Here is a 12,944-nt window from a genome sequence, read left to right as displayed (position 1 = left end):
CCCGGCAGGGAGCCCGGAGAAGAGTGGTTCGGGGTCCCGTCGGTCGCGGGCTGCCAAGGGTCCGGTGCGCCCCCAGGAGCGTCGGGGCCCTCTGCCAGTCACAAGGCGCGAGGGGCTCCATCCTGCGCGCGCGCTTTGCTGGACGGGCTCCGGGAGTCCCCCAGCTATTCCGAGAAAGCGAGAAGCGCAATCTCGACCCGAATTCCGAAAGCGCCTTTGCTCTCCCAGACGCTCGGCTCGTGCCAGGAAAGGGCTGGGGAGGCGCGTTCCCAGGCAGCGCCCCGAGCAGCCAGGCGAGCTTAGGGGCTCCTCAAACCCACAGGCCCGTGGCCCGCGTCCTCTCCGCCCCGGCGCCCCGCCGCCCGCGGTCCTCGGCCCCGGGCTCCTTTGGCCTTCTCCTCATCCGGCCGCCCCCGGCGCTCTCGGCGCCCGCGCGTCCAGCCGGGTGCACCCGGGGCCGCCAGCTGCCCGGGGCGGTCCTCACGCCCTCGGGGACCTCCGCTCCAGGATCCGAGGCGCTGGCCGGAGCCAGCCGGGCCGGGAGGGAGCGAGCGGATCCGCCCACGTCCCCGGCCCGGGGCATGGCGCGGCGGGGTCCGCGCTCCGGGGTGGGGCTCCGGGCGGCGCTGGGGGGGTGGGGTGGGGGTGGGGGCGGTCAGGCGGGAGGAGGCCGCTCTGCCGCCGCCGCCCGCCGAGCATTCTCCCAGCTCTGGGCTTCCCGGTGCCCGCCCGGCCGCCGCGCGGGGCCGGCTCGGGCCGTCCCAGTCCCCCGCCCCCCGCGCGCCCGCGCCCTCGCTCGCCCCGCGCGCGTTCCTCGGGCGCCACCTCTTTGCGACTCGCTCACTTCTCCGGCAGGTTTGCCCGCGAGCGTGTGAACCTTCCCCGGCTGGCCCTGCAGCTCGCCGCCAACCTGCGCCGCAGGCCCGCATGCCCGCCCGCCCGTGAAGCGGGGCGCGCCGCCCCTCTGCGCCGCCGGATCCCGCCCTCGCCGCCACCTGGCCCTGCTGATCGACGACACGCGCGCTTGGAACGCGTGCCCAGGGCGTGTGGAATCAACTTTCCGGAAGCAGCCAGCCCACCAGAGGAGGTAGACGGACGGCTATGTATATATACGCGGGGCTCGCTGCAAGTGGCTCTGGGACCCAGGGGCCGGGCGCGCCAGGACGCTGACTTTGGAAAGGGGTCCGCCGGGCTCCACGCGCGCAGAGAAGTCACTGCCGACCGCACTAATTAGGCATTGCTATGGGAGACGTGTAAACACGCTACGCATCACTGCTGCCTATATAAAACCATTTCGTTTTCGCTACTATCTCAGAGGAAGCGCCTCTGAATTTTTTTTCTTTTTGGTCTTTTTTTTTTTTTTTTTTTTTTTGCCCGTGTGGTTTGGAAAAAGCACAGTTGGACTAGCTGATTCCTAAATAAGTAAGTGCTGAGCGGCTCCAGAGAAAGTTTGGGGTTTTGTGTGTGTGTGTGTGTGTGTGTGTGTGTGTTTCTTTGCAACTTGGGAGATGCCCTGGCTGTGGAAGCGGCTGTTGGAGATTGGGCTGGAAGAGAGAGCGGGGCGCACGGGGAGATGGAGAGGCCGGACTGACCTGGGCCCTTCGCCTCTGTTGCAGGTCCCACGGCGACGGGACACGATGCTGCGGAGGCTGCTGCAGCAGTGGAGCGTGGCCGTGTTCCTGCTGAGCTACTCCGTGCCCTCCTGCGGGCGCTCGGTGGAGGGGCCAGGCCGCCGCCTGTGAGTGTCCCCGGGCCGGGAGGCCAGAGGGGGAGGCTGCCGGGCTGGGGCGCTGCTGAGGGTTCGCTGTGGTCAGCCGGGCGGGCGGAGAGAGGGGCCATCCGGCTACCTGCAGGATGCGCGCTCCCCTAGTCGGGAGCGATTTGCGGGATGCTCTCCAGGGAGGCAGGGAGGTTGCTTTGGGGACCCGGGAAGGTTTTGAAACTCGCGGAGGAAGCCGAGCTCTGCGCGGGGACAGAGGTGTGCGCGCCGGGGTGCGTGTGACGGTGGGTGGCAGTTTGTGCGTGCCAAGCAAAAGCCTCCCGTCTGATATTCCTATGACTGACATAATTTTAAGCATATAAAAACGGGACCCTATTACATAACGAAGACATTATATAATGAAGTAGTAAAAACTTCGCCGCGGCGCCCGGTCCGCGTGGTACCCATCCAGTGCAGGGGAGCGCTCTTTTCTAGAACTGCCTTTAGGTGTGCGGAGACGGACGTCTCTTTTTTTCTTGGAGGGATTGCGCTCAGTTCCTGCATCTGGAGTCCCAAGTGTGCGTTGTAGCCTGAGAGCGTGTAGTGTCGCGTTTTCCTGCGGTGATTTCTTTGAGGGATAACTTCGCCTTGGCAAGAGCCCGTGCATCCAGGCACGCGCGAGACGCGGCCCCGTGTGGCGTGCCTGGGAAGCTGGGGGAGCGGCAGGGGCCGCAGTCTAGATAATCCGTCCGATCTGGCAGGCCTCTGTCATGTGTCAGAGCATCTTTGGGTGAGCTTTAAGCTGCCAACACAGTGTAGAGCATGGGAGAACTATCAAGCTCAAGATGTGGGAAAAGTTTGACGTGGGAGAAGGAATTAGGGAGAACTTTTACATGAACAATAAAAAAAATAGCAGTATCTAATGTTTACAATCAAGTTCACGGTGCTTCCTCCCGAATTCCCCAGGGTGTACAAAAAGGCAACTGTTTATGTGTGCCCTCTGTCTATTCTTCTTAGAGCAGAAAAGCCCTTAAATGAAATTACTTTAGACATGTCTGAACCTTGGCACCCAAATGAAAATCTATTATGAATCTCCTAAGGCGATTGTGTAGAGCATTGAAGATAAAGCTTCATTGTGCTCTTGGAATCAACGTTCTGCCGATACATTTCTGAAAACTGTCTTCAGACTTCTTGCTCATCTGGAGACTTGTGTTAAACTCAATTACTTAAAATCCAAATGTAAATATAGGTGAAGACTGAATTTTTTTTAAAGGCACACTTAAATACTGTATTTATTTGGCTAAGAAAGACTGTCTTGGAAGAGAGCCAATTTTTTCTTTAAAGTTGCTTGAGAAATACCTGTTTTCTCTTTTGAGAAACAGTAAATGAACCATGATTAAATCAACAATTATGGCACAAAAATAGTGCTAAGTTGTCCTAAAGGCTATTTTTAACTCTTTCTTTGTTGCACCTTGCAAAATACACATCAGAAACTATTTAGCAGCCAGAGACTCTGTTAGAGTTTTGTTTGTGGGTGAAATATAATATTGTAGTTAAACACTCACACTCAGCAGATGGTTATAAAACTACCACAAAACATTCTCATCGCTAATGGCTAATAGATCATCACATTACAGCCATGGTTTTTCATGGAGACTGAAGTCATCAGCAGATGAAGATGTTTCATCAAATTATTACAGCCAAATGGAGTTTAAGAAAACAAGTCGTTGTTTCTGTGTTGGTGCCAAGTAACAGTGAATTTTGTGTGCTAGACAAAACATTCCTCTACTATTACACTCAATCAAGCTAGTTTCTTGAAAGAGGTTTCAACATATAATCAAGTCATGTTGCTCCCCCAATTTTCACACCAAGGGTCGGGAAACTGCTTTAGATGTAAAGGGGCGCCGACTTTGACAGGAGAGAAAGCTACTAGACCACTTTCAAAGGCATTGAGAAGAGGCAGTTTTGAGTCGTGCATCTTCTGGGCCCATCGGTCCACAAGATTTCCCTCCAAGGCGCTAGAGCATCACTGAGCTGCAGCTGGCGGAGGGAGGTCTTTGTGGAGATGTGCATGCCCTTTGGCAGGTGTCTCTGTCTGAGAGGGATCCCCTGCAGATTCAGAAACCAACGCATCCCTGGTGGATGGGGTTGGGAGCCAGACCGAGTCTTCCACTTAATGAAAAGCATAGCTTTGGACTGAGTCACTTGGGTTGGAAGGGACTTCTGGTGAGTCATCTTAACTCTAACACCCTAACCCTGTGTCTTCCGTGTAGCACGGAACTCTCTTCTCAGACACAGAGTGCGTCCTCGGCAGCCCTGGGTCGGCAGGAGCGTGCTCTCGTGTTCTGCCTGCTGTGCTGCGGAGGCCCTGCCGTGCCGTGCCTCTCTCCCCTCTGCCCCTTGAAAGTTCCTGAGGACTGCAGCCTTCCCTACACCCTCCCTGCACAGGGACTTTGCTTTACGGTACAAGAGCCGTGTTTCCACTACAGTTTGCTCTGTATGAAGTATTGGCCCCAAACTGTTGTGACTTTTTTTTTAACCATAACCAAAGGAGACCATCAAGCCATACGTGTTTATCCGTGGTGCAGCTCAGGCAGGTAACAATGCCCTGTGCACCGCTGGGCCTTGTCCTGTTTACAGATGTGTTGAGTAACAGGCTATTCCTGAGGGCATCCTTACTACAGTGTTTCAGGGTTATCTCCATTGAAAACCTTAATTTGAATTTGTTACTCACCACTTCTGTATCTCGAGTTGGTACATGCCAGCCATTTACTCCCATGTCAGTTCATGTCTCATTGTGGAAAGAGATTCTCTATGGACTTTATTCTTTGCTGCTGATGAGGATATCATTATATTCCTGGACTCCAATACAGTTTCCCAAAAGCAAAATTGCCGGACAGTATTTCCCTTTCAGCCTTTGAGAAACACTGTGTTTTCTAATAGACTAACAATTTCCCCTGAAAGGCAGATGGGCATCTCTGCATCTCACAAAAGGCAGACATCCTTATCCTGCACAAAGCTGTGCCATGTCCCAGGCTTTTTATAAAACAGAGGGATAGAACTATCCCTGCCTGCCCCAGGAGAGCCGTTCCAGTAAAGTGTGGCTCTTGGGAAGATACGGTGTGTGACTCAGAACTGACAGGCTGGTCAGGATGTCAGGCATCTGTGCCCATCACAGGGACGCGAGCAGTGGTGGCTTGATCCGAACAGACCAGCCAGGGTGAGTCTGGCTTCAAGTTCAGCTAGGACGGGCTGCATTCGACATTTGGGGAGCAGTACAGAGGGGAATCGGCCAGGAATCGAGGAAGAAAGAAAAGTCCTCCAGCACTGTAAATGATCACTGGCTAAGAATTTCTCTTTAATGTGACACTCTGCTAACTGATATTTATTAAATACCTATGAAATATGCAATTAGACCAGCCTCGTTCTTTTAAAAATATTATTAGAGGATATAAATATATTGTACCAAAGCCTCACTTTGGTAGGTTATTAAAAGTTTCCAGAATACTAACGATTGCCACAGACTAAGTGAATTTTAATCTAGTCACATGTGGCACCTTCGTGAAGCAAGAGAGACTCCTTCATGCCTCATTTCAACCAGGCTCCTGTTAAATTCCTTTCCGTGAAGTCATGTCTTCTTTGCACACGCCACACGGCGTGCAGTCGGTGCACACGCTAAAGCACTCGACAGCAGCTGGCATCCTGAATGTAGGATCCGGAGAAATGTCCTCTCTTCTAGCCTAACTCTAGGAATCCTAGTTCCTTATTTTGCTGAGGCACATGGACTTTGGGGGCAATCAGCTGGGTCTGCAAGGAAACTGATCTGTTTGTGTTCAACCCGCCACTGCCTTGGCGGCCGTGCCCTGCCCTCATTCCCGCCACCAGGGCTCTGACCTCAGCAAGAGGAAAGATCAAGGAAACTGGAAAAAAACCTTGTGGTTTTAGATTCAGAAAATCTCATTTTTTAGAGACCTGGTCCTACCAGTTCTCATTGTGCGAATGAGGGTGAGTCATTTCATCCCACTGTACCTCAGTTTTTCTACCTATAAAATGGGGACCATAATGCTATCTATTATTGTTGCATTTTAATGAGGAGTTAAAGAAGTTGTGCTAAAAAGGCATCGAGGGCCCCAGACACCAATCTGCCCACGACGTAAGAGCAAACCCAGGATAGGACCTGGGTGCTTTCAAAGATGAGTCTGTCTGTCTGAAGGCTTCTTCAGTGCAGGGCTTGGAGTTAGGTAACACAGAATTGCAGCAGGCAGGCTACAACCGGTTCCTGTGTGGACTCCTCCAGGATGGTTGATCATGTGCACACAGAACAATTACAGCACACATTGATGGACAGCTAAGCAAGAGTCAGCGCTGTCTGATAGGATGGATGGAGGCTTACTTTGCTTTTCTCCATTGCATTTCATTAGAGTTTTGCCTAAAGAGCATACTTATCCCTGGAGATATGGTAAGAAAAAGAAAGAAGGCAGAAGAGCAAACTTTTCAAGTCATAAGGATAATCCTCTCTGAAATCCTGACTCAAAAAAAGAAAGAAAGAAAGAAACTTGGAGCACAGAAGAAAAAGAATGATCTCACTTAATGTGAACTCACAAAGAAATGCATTTTAAGAGGACCACCCACCACTTTCCAGAAAGCCCTGTGTGTGCGCACACGCTTACACGCGCTCCCGCGCTCTCGCTCTGACAGCGGGCCCTCCTCACACGTGAGGGTCTTCAGAAAGGTCACAGGGAATGTGCATTATGGAAAACTGCGCCTGGATTTCAAAGTGGTTCTTCCTTTTTTTTTTTTTTTGGCACCAAGATAACCTTACCTTTTAGTTTTATTTTTCCGTAACCTTTGGGAAGGGCCCTGGTCTAGGTCCTTGGTAGGCCAGAGAGGAACGTGTTACAGTTGGGTCTGTTGGTGACGTGAATTCCTACACAGGTTATGCTGCACACTGCAGCCTTTGGTGTCAGTATTTTCCCAGTGGGGCAGCCATGCCTGTGTGTGCATGCGTGTGTGTGCACATGTGTACATGTATCTGTGCATGCACACGTATGTGTGTTCACATGTGTGGCTGTGCACACAGGTTTGCGTGTGTGTGTGCGTGTGCACACCAGTGTGTGTCCTCGCATGTGTGTGTGTGTGTGCACCTGAGTTTGTGCTCAGGTAAAAGCAGCCTCCTTTTAATGTCCCAGGCTGGGACTTGTGGATGTATTCTACCCCCAGGCAGAACTCTGAAAACATAAAAAGAGAAACCTGGCGCTTTCTGTCTCCGTCTGAGCCTCCGCGAGGCAGGGCTGTCGCAGTCGGGAAGGGAGCTAGGCGTCCTGAATGTGACCCCTTGCTCTTAGGCGCTCAAGGCCCACGCGCGTTCTCATCGAAGCAGGATAGCAGGGAGCCTCCAGCTGTCCGCCCTGCCCCTCCCTCGCCTCAGCTGAGACCCTGAGGGGACTGCCTCATCTGTCCTCAGTGTCTAACCCCTTCTCCCCTCTGCCACTGTCTCCCGACAGCAAGAGAGCCGTGTCCGAACACCAGCTCCTCCATGACAAGGGCAAGTCCATCCAAGACCTCCGGCGCCGCTTCTTCCTGCACCACCTGATAGCCGAAATCCACACCGCCGAGATCAGAGCTACCTCCGAGGTCTCCCCCAACTCCAAGCCCGCCGCCAACACCAAGAACCACGCGGTGCGCTTCGGGTCGGACGATGAGGGCAGGTACCTCACTCAGGAAACCAACAAGGTGGAGCCCTACAAGGAGCAGCCCCTCAAGACGCCTGGCAAGAAAAAGAAAGGCAAGCCCGGGAAGCGCAAGGAGCAGGAGAAGAAGAAGCGGCGAACTCGCTCCGCCTGGCCACTGTCTGCGGGCGCGGGCAGTGGGCTCGCGGGCGACCACCTGTCTGACATCTCCGAGCCGGAGCCTGAGCTCAGCTCATGGTAAGCGGCGCCTGCGATTCGCAGCCCCCTCTTTGGTCTTGGCATGCATAATCTAGAATGTTCCCCGCTTCCAGATTTCAGCCGGTCACCATTCAAATTCTTCCATAACCAAGTTAGGTGGAGGATGGTGTGCCTTGAAGCAGTGTTGTCCTACTCTGAACCACAGCACACATACACAAGCACACACAGGCCCATACACACACAAGCTCACATACAAGTCTACACACACACAGTTCCGCACACACAATAACCCACACACACACACAAAGCTCACATATAAGTCTACACACACACAGGCCCACACACAACACACACACACACACACACAGGCCCACACACACACACAAGCTCACATACAAGTCCACACACACACACACACGCATATGCCCACACACACACATGCCCACACACACACAAGCCCACATACACAGGCCCACACACACACACACACACACACAGGCCCACACACACACACAAGCTCACATACAAGTACACACACACACACACACAGGCCCACACACACACACAAGCTCACATACAAGTACACACACACACACACATAGGCCCACACACACACAAGCCCACATACATAGGCCCACACACACACACACAGAAGCCCACACACATGCAGGCACACACACACAGCCACACGCATGGGTTCTATAGTCCATTTCTCTTTCACCACTGTCATACCCTCAACTCCAATTCTCTGATGTACTTGACAGCAAATCCCTAAATATTTGCATTTACTATTCCAGTGTCTATTACTAGTGAGTATCTTCACCCTATGCCAAAGACATGTATCTGTTCCTCCACTAGCAAGTGAGCAGACTTTAATTTAAGATATTTATTTATTTGAAGGCAAAGTCACAGGGAGGCAGACGCAGAGAGAGGGAGAGAGGTCTTCCATTCACTGATTCACTCTCCAGCTGTGCCGATCTGAAGCCAGGAGCCAGGAGCTGCTTCTAGGTCTCCCACATGGGTGCAGGGGCCCAAGGACCTGGGCCATCTTCTACTGCTTTCCCAGGCCACAGCAGAGAGCTGGATCAGAAGTGGAGCAGCCAGGACTTGAACCGGCACCCAGATGGGATGCTAGCACTGCAGGTGGCAGCTTTTCCTGCTATGCCACAGCACTGGCCCTAAGCAGACTTTCTTAATAATCTTTCATTTCTTACTTGGTTTCTCTACAAGAGAAAACACAAAATGTGCTGATCTTATCTCCTAGCACCACAGAATGCTATCCTTCCATAAACAGTTCCAAGCCATACACACTTTTTATTTCATCAAACTAATTAAATTTTAAGCTTGTTTTTTAATTTAAAGAAATTAAATTATTTTTAAACACACACTTTAAATTTGTTTAATTAAATTTCACTCTGAGGGCCAATGCTGTGGCATAGCAGATAAAGCGGCCACTTGCAGTGCCAGCATCCCATATGGGTGCTGGTTCGAGACCTGGCCACTCCACTCCCTGTCCATCCCTCTGCTACGGCCTGGGAAGGCAGTGGAAGGTGGCCCAGTTCCATGGGAGACCTGGAAGAAACTCCTGGCTCCTGGCTTCCAATCAGCACAGCTCTGGCTGTTGTGGCCATCTGGGGAGTGAACCAGCAGATACAAGAACTCTCTCTCCCTCTCCCTCTCTCCCTCTCTCCCTCTCTCCCTCTCTCCCTCTCTCCCTCTGCCTTTTCCTCTGCCTCTGCCTTTCTGTAACTCTGCCTTTCAAATAAATAAACAAATCTTTAAAAAATAAATAAATTTCACTCTGGTTTCTGGCAGCTTTTGAAAAAGAAGTGGTTTCTGAAACAGTTTAATTTTTGGTTCAAGAGGCACTGAGCGTTTCTCATGCACCCATTTGTCAGTGGGCAGTGCAGTACAATAATAAAACTTCAGACGTCTGTGGCTCGTCGTCCTTAGTTCACAGACAGAGGTCGCATGGACACTCACCGTCTGTGGAGTCCAGGACCTCAGGCCCAAGTCTTGGGTCTGAACTGATTCAAGTTCCCAGCCTTGTGCAAGTTTCTCAGTCTTTTCAAGAATCACTTTCATCTTCTGTGAAATGGAGATAATAACTGGACCGACCTCACAGAGCTGGGTGACGATTAAATAAGATTATATGGGTTAAGTGCCCATCATACAGTAAACACCTGAGAAATTGCAACAGATGGTTATTTCGCTGCTTTTAGATCTTGTTCTGATTATACCAGCTCTTACACATGTGTGGCTGGGTGTCTCTGTGAGGCAACAGCAAGGCGAACATTAATCTCATTGTATAAAGTAGGAAACAGCTGAAGGGCCCAAGGAGCCCACAGGAGCCTCCTGTCACTTCTCCAGCCCTTTTCTCTGACTCCAGCACAGAGAAGGTGACCAAGTGATGTTGTGTAGCACAGCCTGAACCTGTTCACCATCATTTTTTTCTTTGACAGAAGCATCATTAAACAGCGTATAAAAGAGCAATTATATTGGAAGAGTTGTACAGCTTCAGTAACCAATGGGCTGTGGTGCTAGAGAAATTGTTAGCACAGCGATGAGTTTTTCTGCAAATACGTAACAGACCTATGAGGATCAGAAACAAATCTCAGGGCTCACATACCCAGTATACTTTTATGATGTGACCCTACCTTTACATACGGGTATTTCTATCTCATGCAAGGACCCTACTACGTTGTCAAACCTATTCTTATCACTGCTTTACTGAATATATATTGCAGCCATAAACACAGAATAGTATGTTGCGTGGATTTTATTCATTTAAAATTAACAATGCTCCTGGACGTATCTGAGGAATGAATAAAAATCATCACTTGTCCACTGTTATGTTGCAGCTACTCCTAAGTTAAAGGCGGTCTTGTGAAAATTAGACAGTGGCCTAATCACATCCAGACCCACGTCTGAGAGCAATAGGATGTCTCTGTTTTCCTTTCTCTTGCCTGTCAGTGAGGGACATTGATGGGAAGAGCTGTTTGGTGGCCAGATGTTGCCACAGCACAGCACTGCAGAGGCACAGGGAAGAACCCGGAGACACAGGAGTGGACTCCTGTGACCCTACGGGGCCATGCACACATTGCCACCCAAATAAAATCTTTTCAAAATAAGTATTTTCAAGTTCTGGAAGTGCCCCGCCTTTTGTAAATGTTGGTCTCTGTGCATCGTTCTACATGGGCAAGTGTGAGCTCTATTGCGTGAAGTGGCTCTGAGAAGAACCGCTGAGATAAAATCGTCCGTTGCCTCCCACACGGACTGGGGACTGTGGAGCTGTCGATGCTGGAAACTGCATTTTAGGATTTTTGATGTCACAAACGAGATCTCCAGATACAATAGGACTCATTTATTAGGAATCAAAGATTCTGCTCTGGAAATGCAGATATAGAAAACGATGAAAAGCTTTGCAGTCAAAGCAGCTCAGACTATACAGCACTGTCCTACTCACACACATGCGATACACAGAGGCCATTTCCCGTGTTTTCACCTGGCTGTTCTACCGCACGTCCTTGTTAAATGTCAGGAGGACAGCACACCAACTGCGCAGCGGGAAATAGCATTTAAAAGATCTTGTCCTCGGGCCTTTAACTTGTCTCTCTTCTTTCTTTCTGAAGAAATAATCAGTCAAGATACTTGTAATTCTCTCCTTTCTTGTACTGTTCTTAAGCTCAATTCATTCAGTCCCACTTAGTAGAAAACATTTCGTATCAGTACAGGGCATAAATTATTGAACTGTGAAGTTGTCCCTTAGGCTGTATTTATAACATCCATCCACATCTACTCATCACAGATCAAATTTTCATCTTAAAATCTTCTCACTACAGTTGCAACCTATTTTAACAAAAATCATTGGCGAAGAGGTCAATTCCCCCAAAACATTAAAATACCCGCACTGCTCAACTTCTTTTGTTTGAGTTGCACATAAAACCCTGCAATTGTCAAGAATCTGCCCTCCTGTAGGTCTCACACCCATACGTGTCTGTCATGTCAGCCTTCCACACAACTCTGGCTGTTTCCTTAAGAACCAAAACATATTCACTGAAACAGACATGCAAAGAGAAACCTCCACTTATTCTTCATAAAATCCGGTCAATACAATATTTAGAGACTAGAAAGCGTCAATCCCAAGTGACTATTAAAAGCAACACGGCAATGTGAACTACTCCTTTTTTATACTTTCAAGTCAATGTATTCTTTGTTATTCTCTCACTGAAAATAAGCTTTCTTAATTTCTAATGAGATCCATTCAAAACACCAGGAGAACCAGAGCAAATAATCTAAAATTTTTGCCCCAAAAAGTAAAATGCAGGCATAGTTGCTCCCGTGAGTTTTTAGGGGCAGCCACAGGAGTGACGGATTTCAGCATATCACCAACTAAACGTGTTCTACTTGACTACACATCCTTGCAACATCTACCCAGAGTCGCACACTTTCACTACCCCCATCACAGCCCATGGTGTTGGAGCAGAGTGGCCAAAGGAGCACCTGCTCAAAACAAATACCCAGACGGTTGAATCCAGTCCTGGAGAGCCAGGGGCCTCCCACTGGCACCTCCTATGGAAGATACTTACAAGAAATCGCCTGAGTCTCTTTCCAGGGAGGTTCAGTGATGCCTCATTTATGTCCTTTATTTCATGTCTTTATTTGTAAGGAAAACTAACCTGTTCACCTCTTCTTTCCCTTCCTTCTCTTTGCAGGAGGCATTGAGATTTCCAGCGAAGACCTTCCAAGGACAAGGACGTATTACAAGATTCTGTAATAGTGAACATATGGAAAGTATTAGAAATATTTATTGTCTGTAAATACTGTAAATGCATTGGAATAAACCTGTCTCCCCGTGGCTCAATGAAACTGCACATTTGTCATTGTGAATATTTTTTTTCCCAAGGCTAATCCAATTATTATTATCGCATTTACCATAATTTATTTTGTCAACTGATGTATTTATTTTGTAAATGTATCTTGGTGCTGCTGAATTTCTATATTTTTTGTAACATAATGCACTTTAGATATACATATCAAGTATGTTGATAAATGACACAATAAAGTGTCTCTATTTTGTGGTTGATTTTAATGAATGCCTAAATATAATTACCCAAACTGATTTTCCTTTGTGCATGTAAAAATAGCAGTATTTTAAATTTGTAAAAAATGTCTAATAAAATATAATCTAATGACTCAGAAGGTGAATTCTTTCCTCTAAGAGTCCTCGTGGAGGGAACAATATATAGTTCTTTTTAACTGTATTAATACAACCTCAAGTTTTATGTGTTTACATGGGCCCATATTCCGACTTCTACATCAGCTTCTAGTTAAAAACCACTTAAAGGTGTTTCATC

General features: G+C 49.2%; 1 protein-coding gene across 2 annotated transcripts; it reads left to right on the top strand.

Moving 5' to 3' along the window:
- Positions 1–950: 950 nt before the first annotated feature.
- On the top strand, positions 951–12,734 carry PTHLH (parathyroid hormone like hormone). Of its 2 annotated transcripts, none has more exon segments than NM_001361603.1 (4): positions 951–1,087; positions 1,617–1,738; positions 7,204–7,626; positions 12,303–12,734. In NM_001361603.1, coding segments are annotated over 3 exon segments (534 nt in total). In that variant the 5' UTR covers positions 951–1,087; positions 1,617–1,637; the 3' UTR covers positions 12,313–12,734.
- Positions 12,735–12,944: the final 210 nt, after the last annotated feature.

This window comes from Oryctolagus cuniculus, chromosome 9, assembly GCF_964237555.1.
Source record: "Oryctolagus cuniculus chromosome 9, mOryCun1.1, whole genome shotgun sequence".
In the NCBI taxonomy this organism is placed as follows: Eukaryota; Metazoa; Chordata; class Mammalia; order Lagomorpha; family Leporidae; genus Oryctolagus; species Oryctolagus cuniculus.
This window is presented reverse-complemented; position numbering and strand designations above follow the sequence as displayed.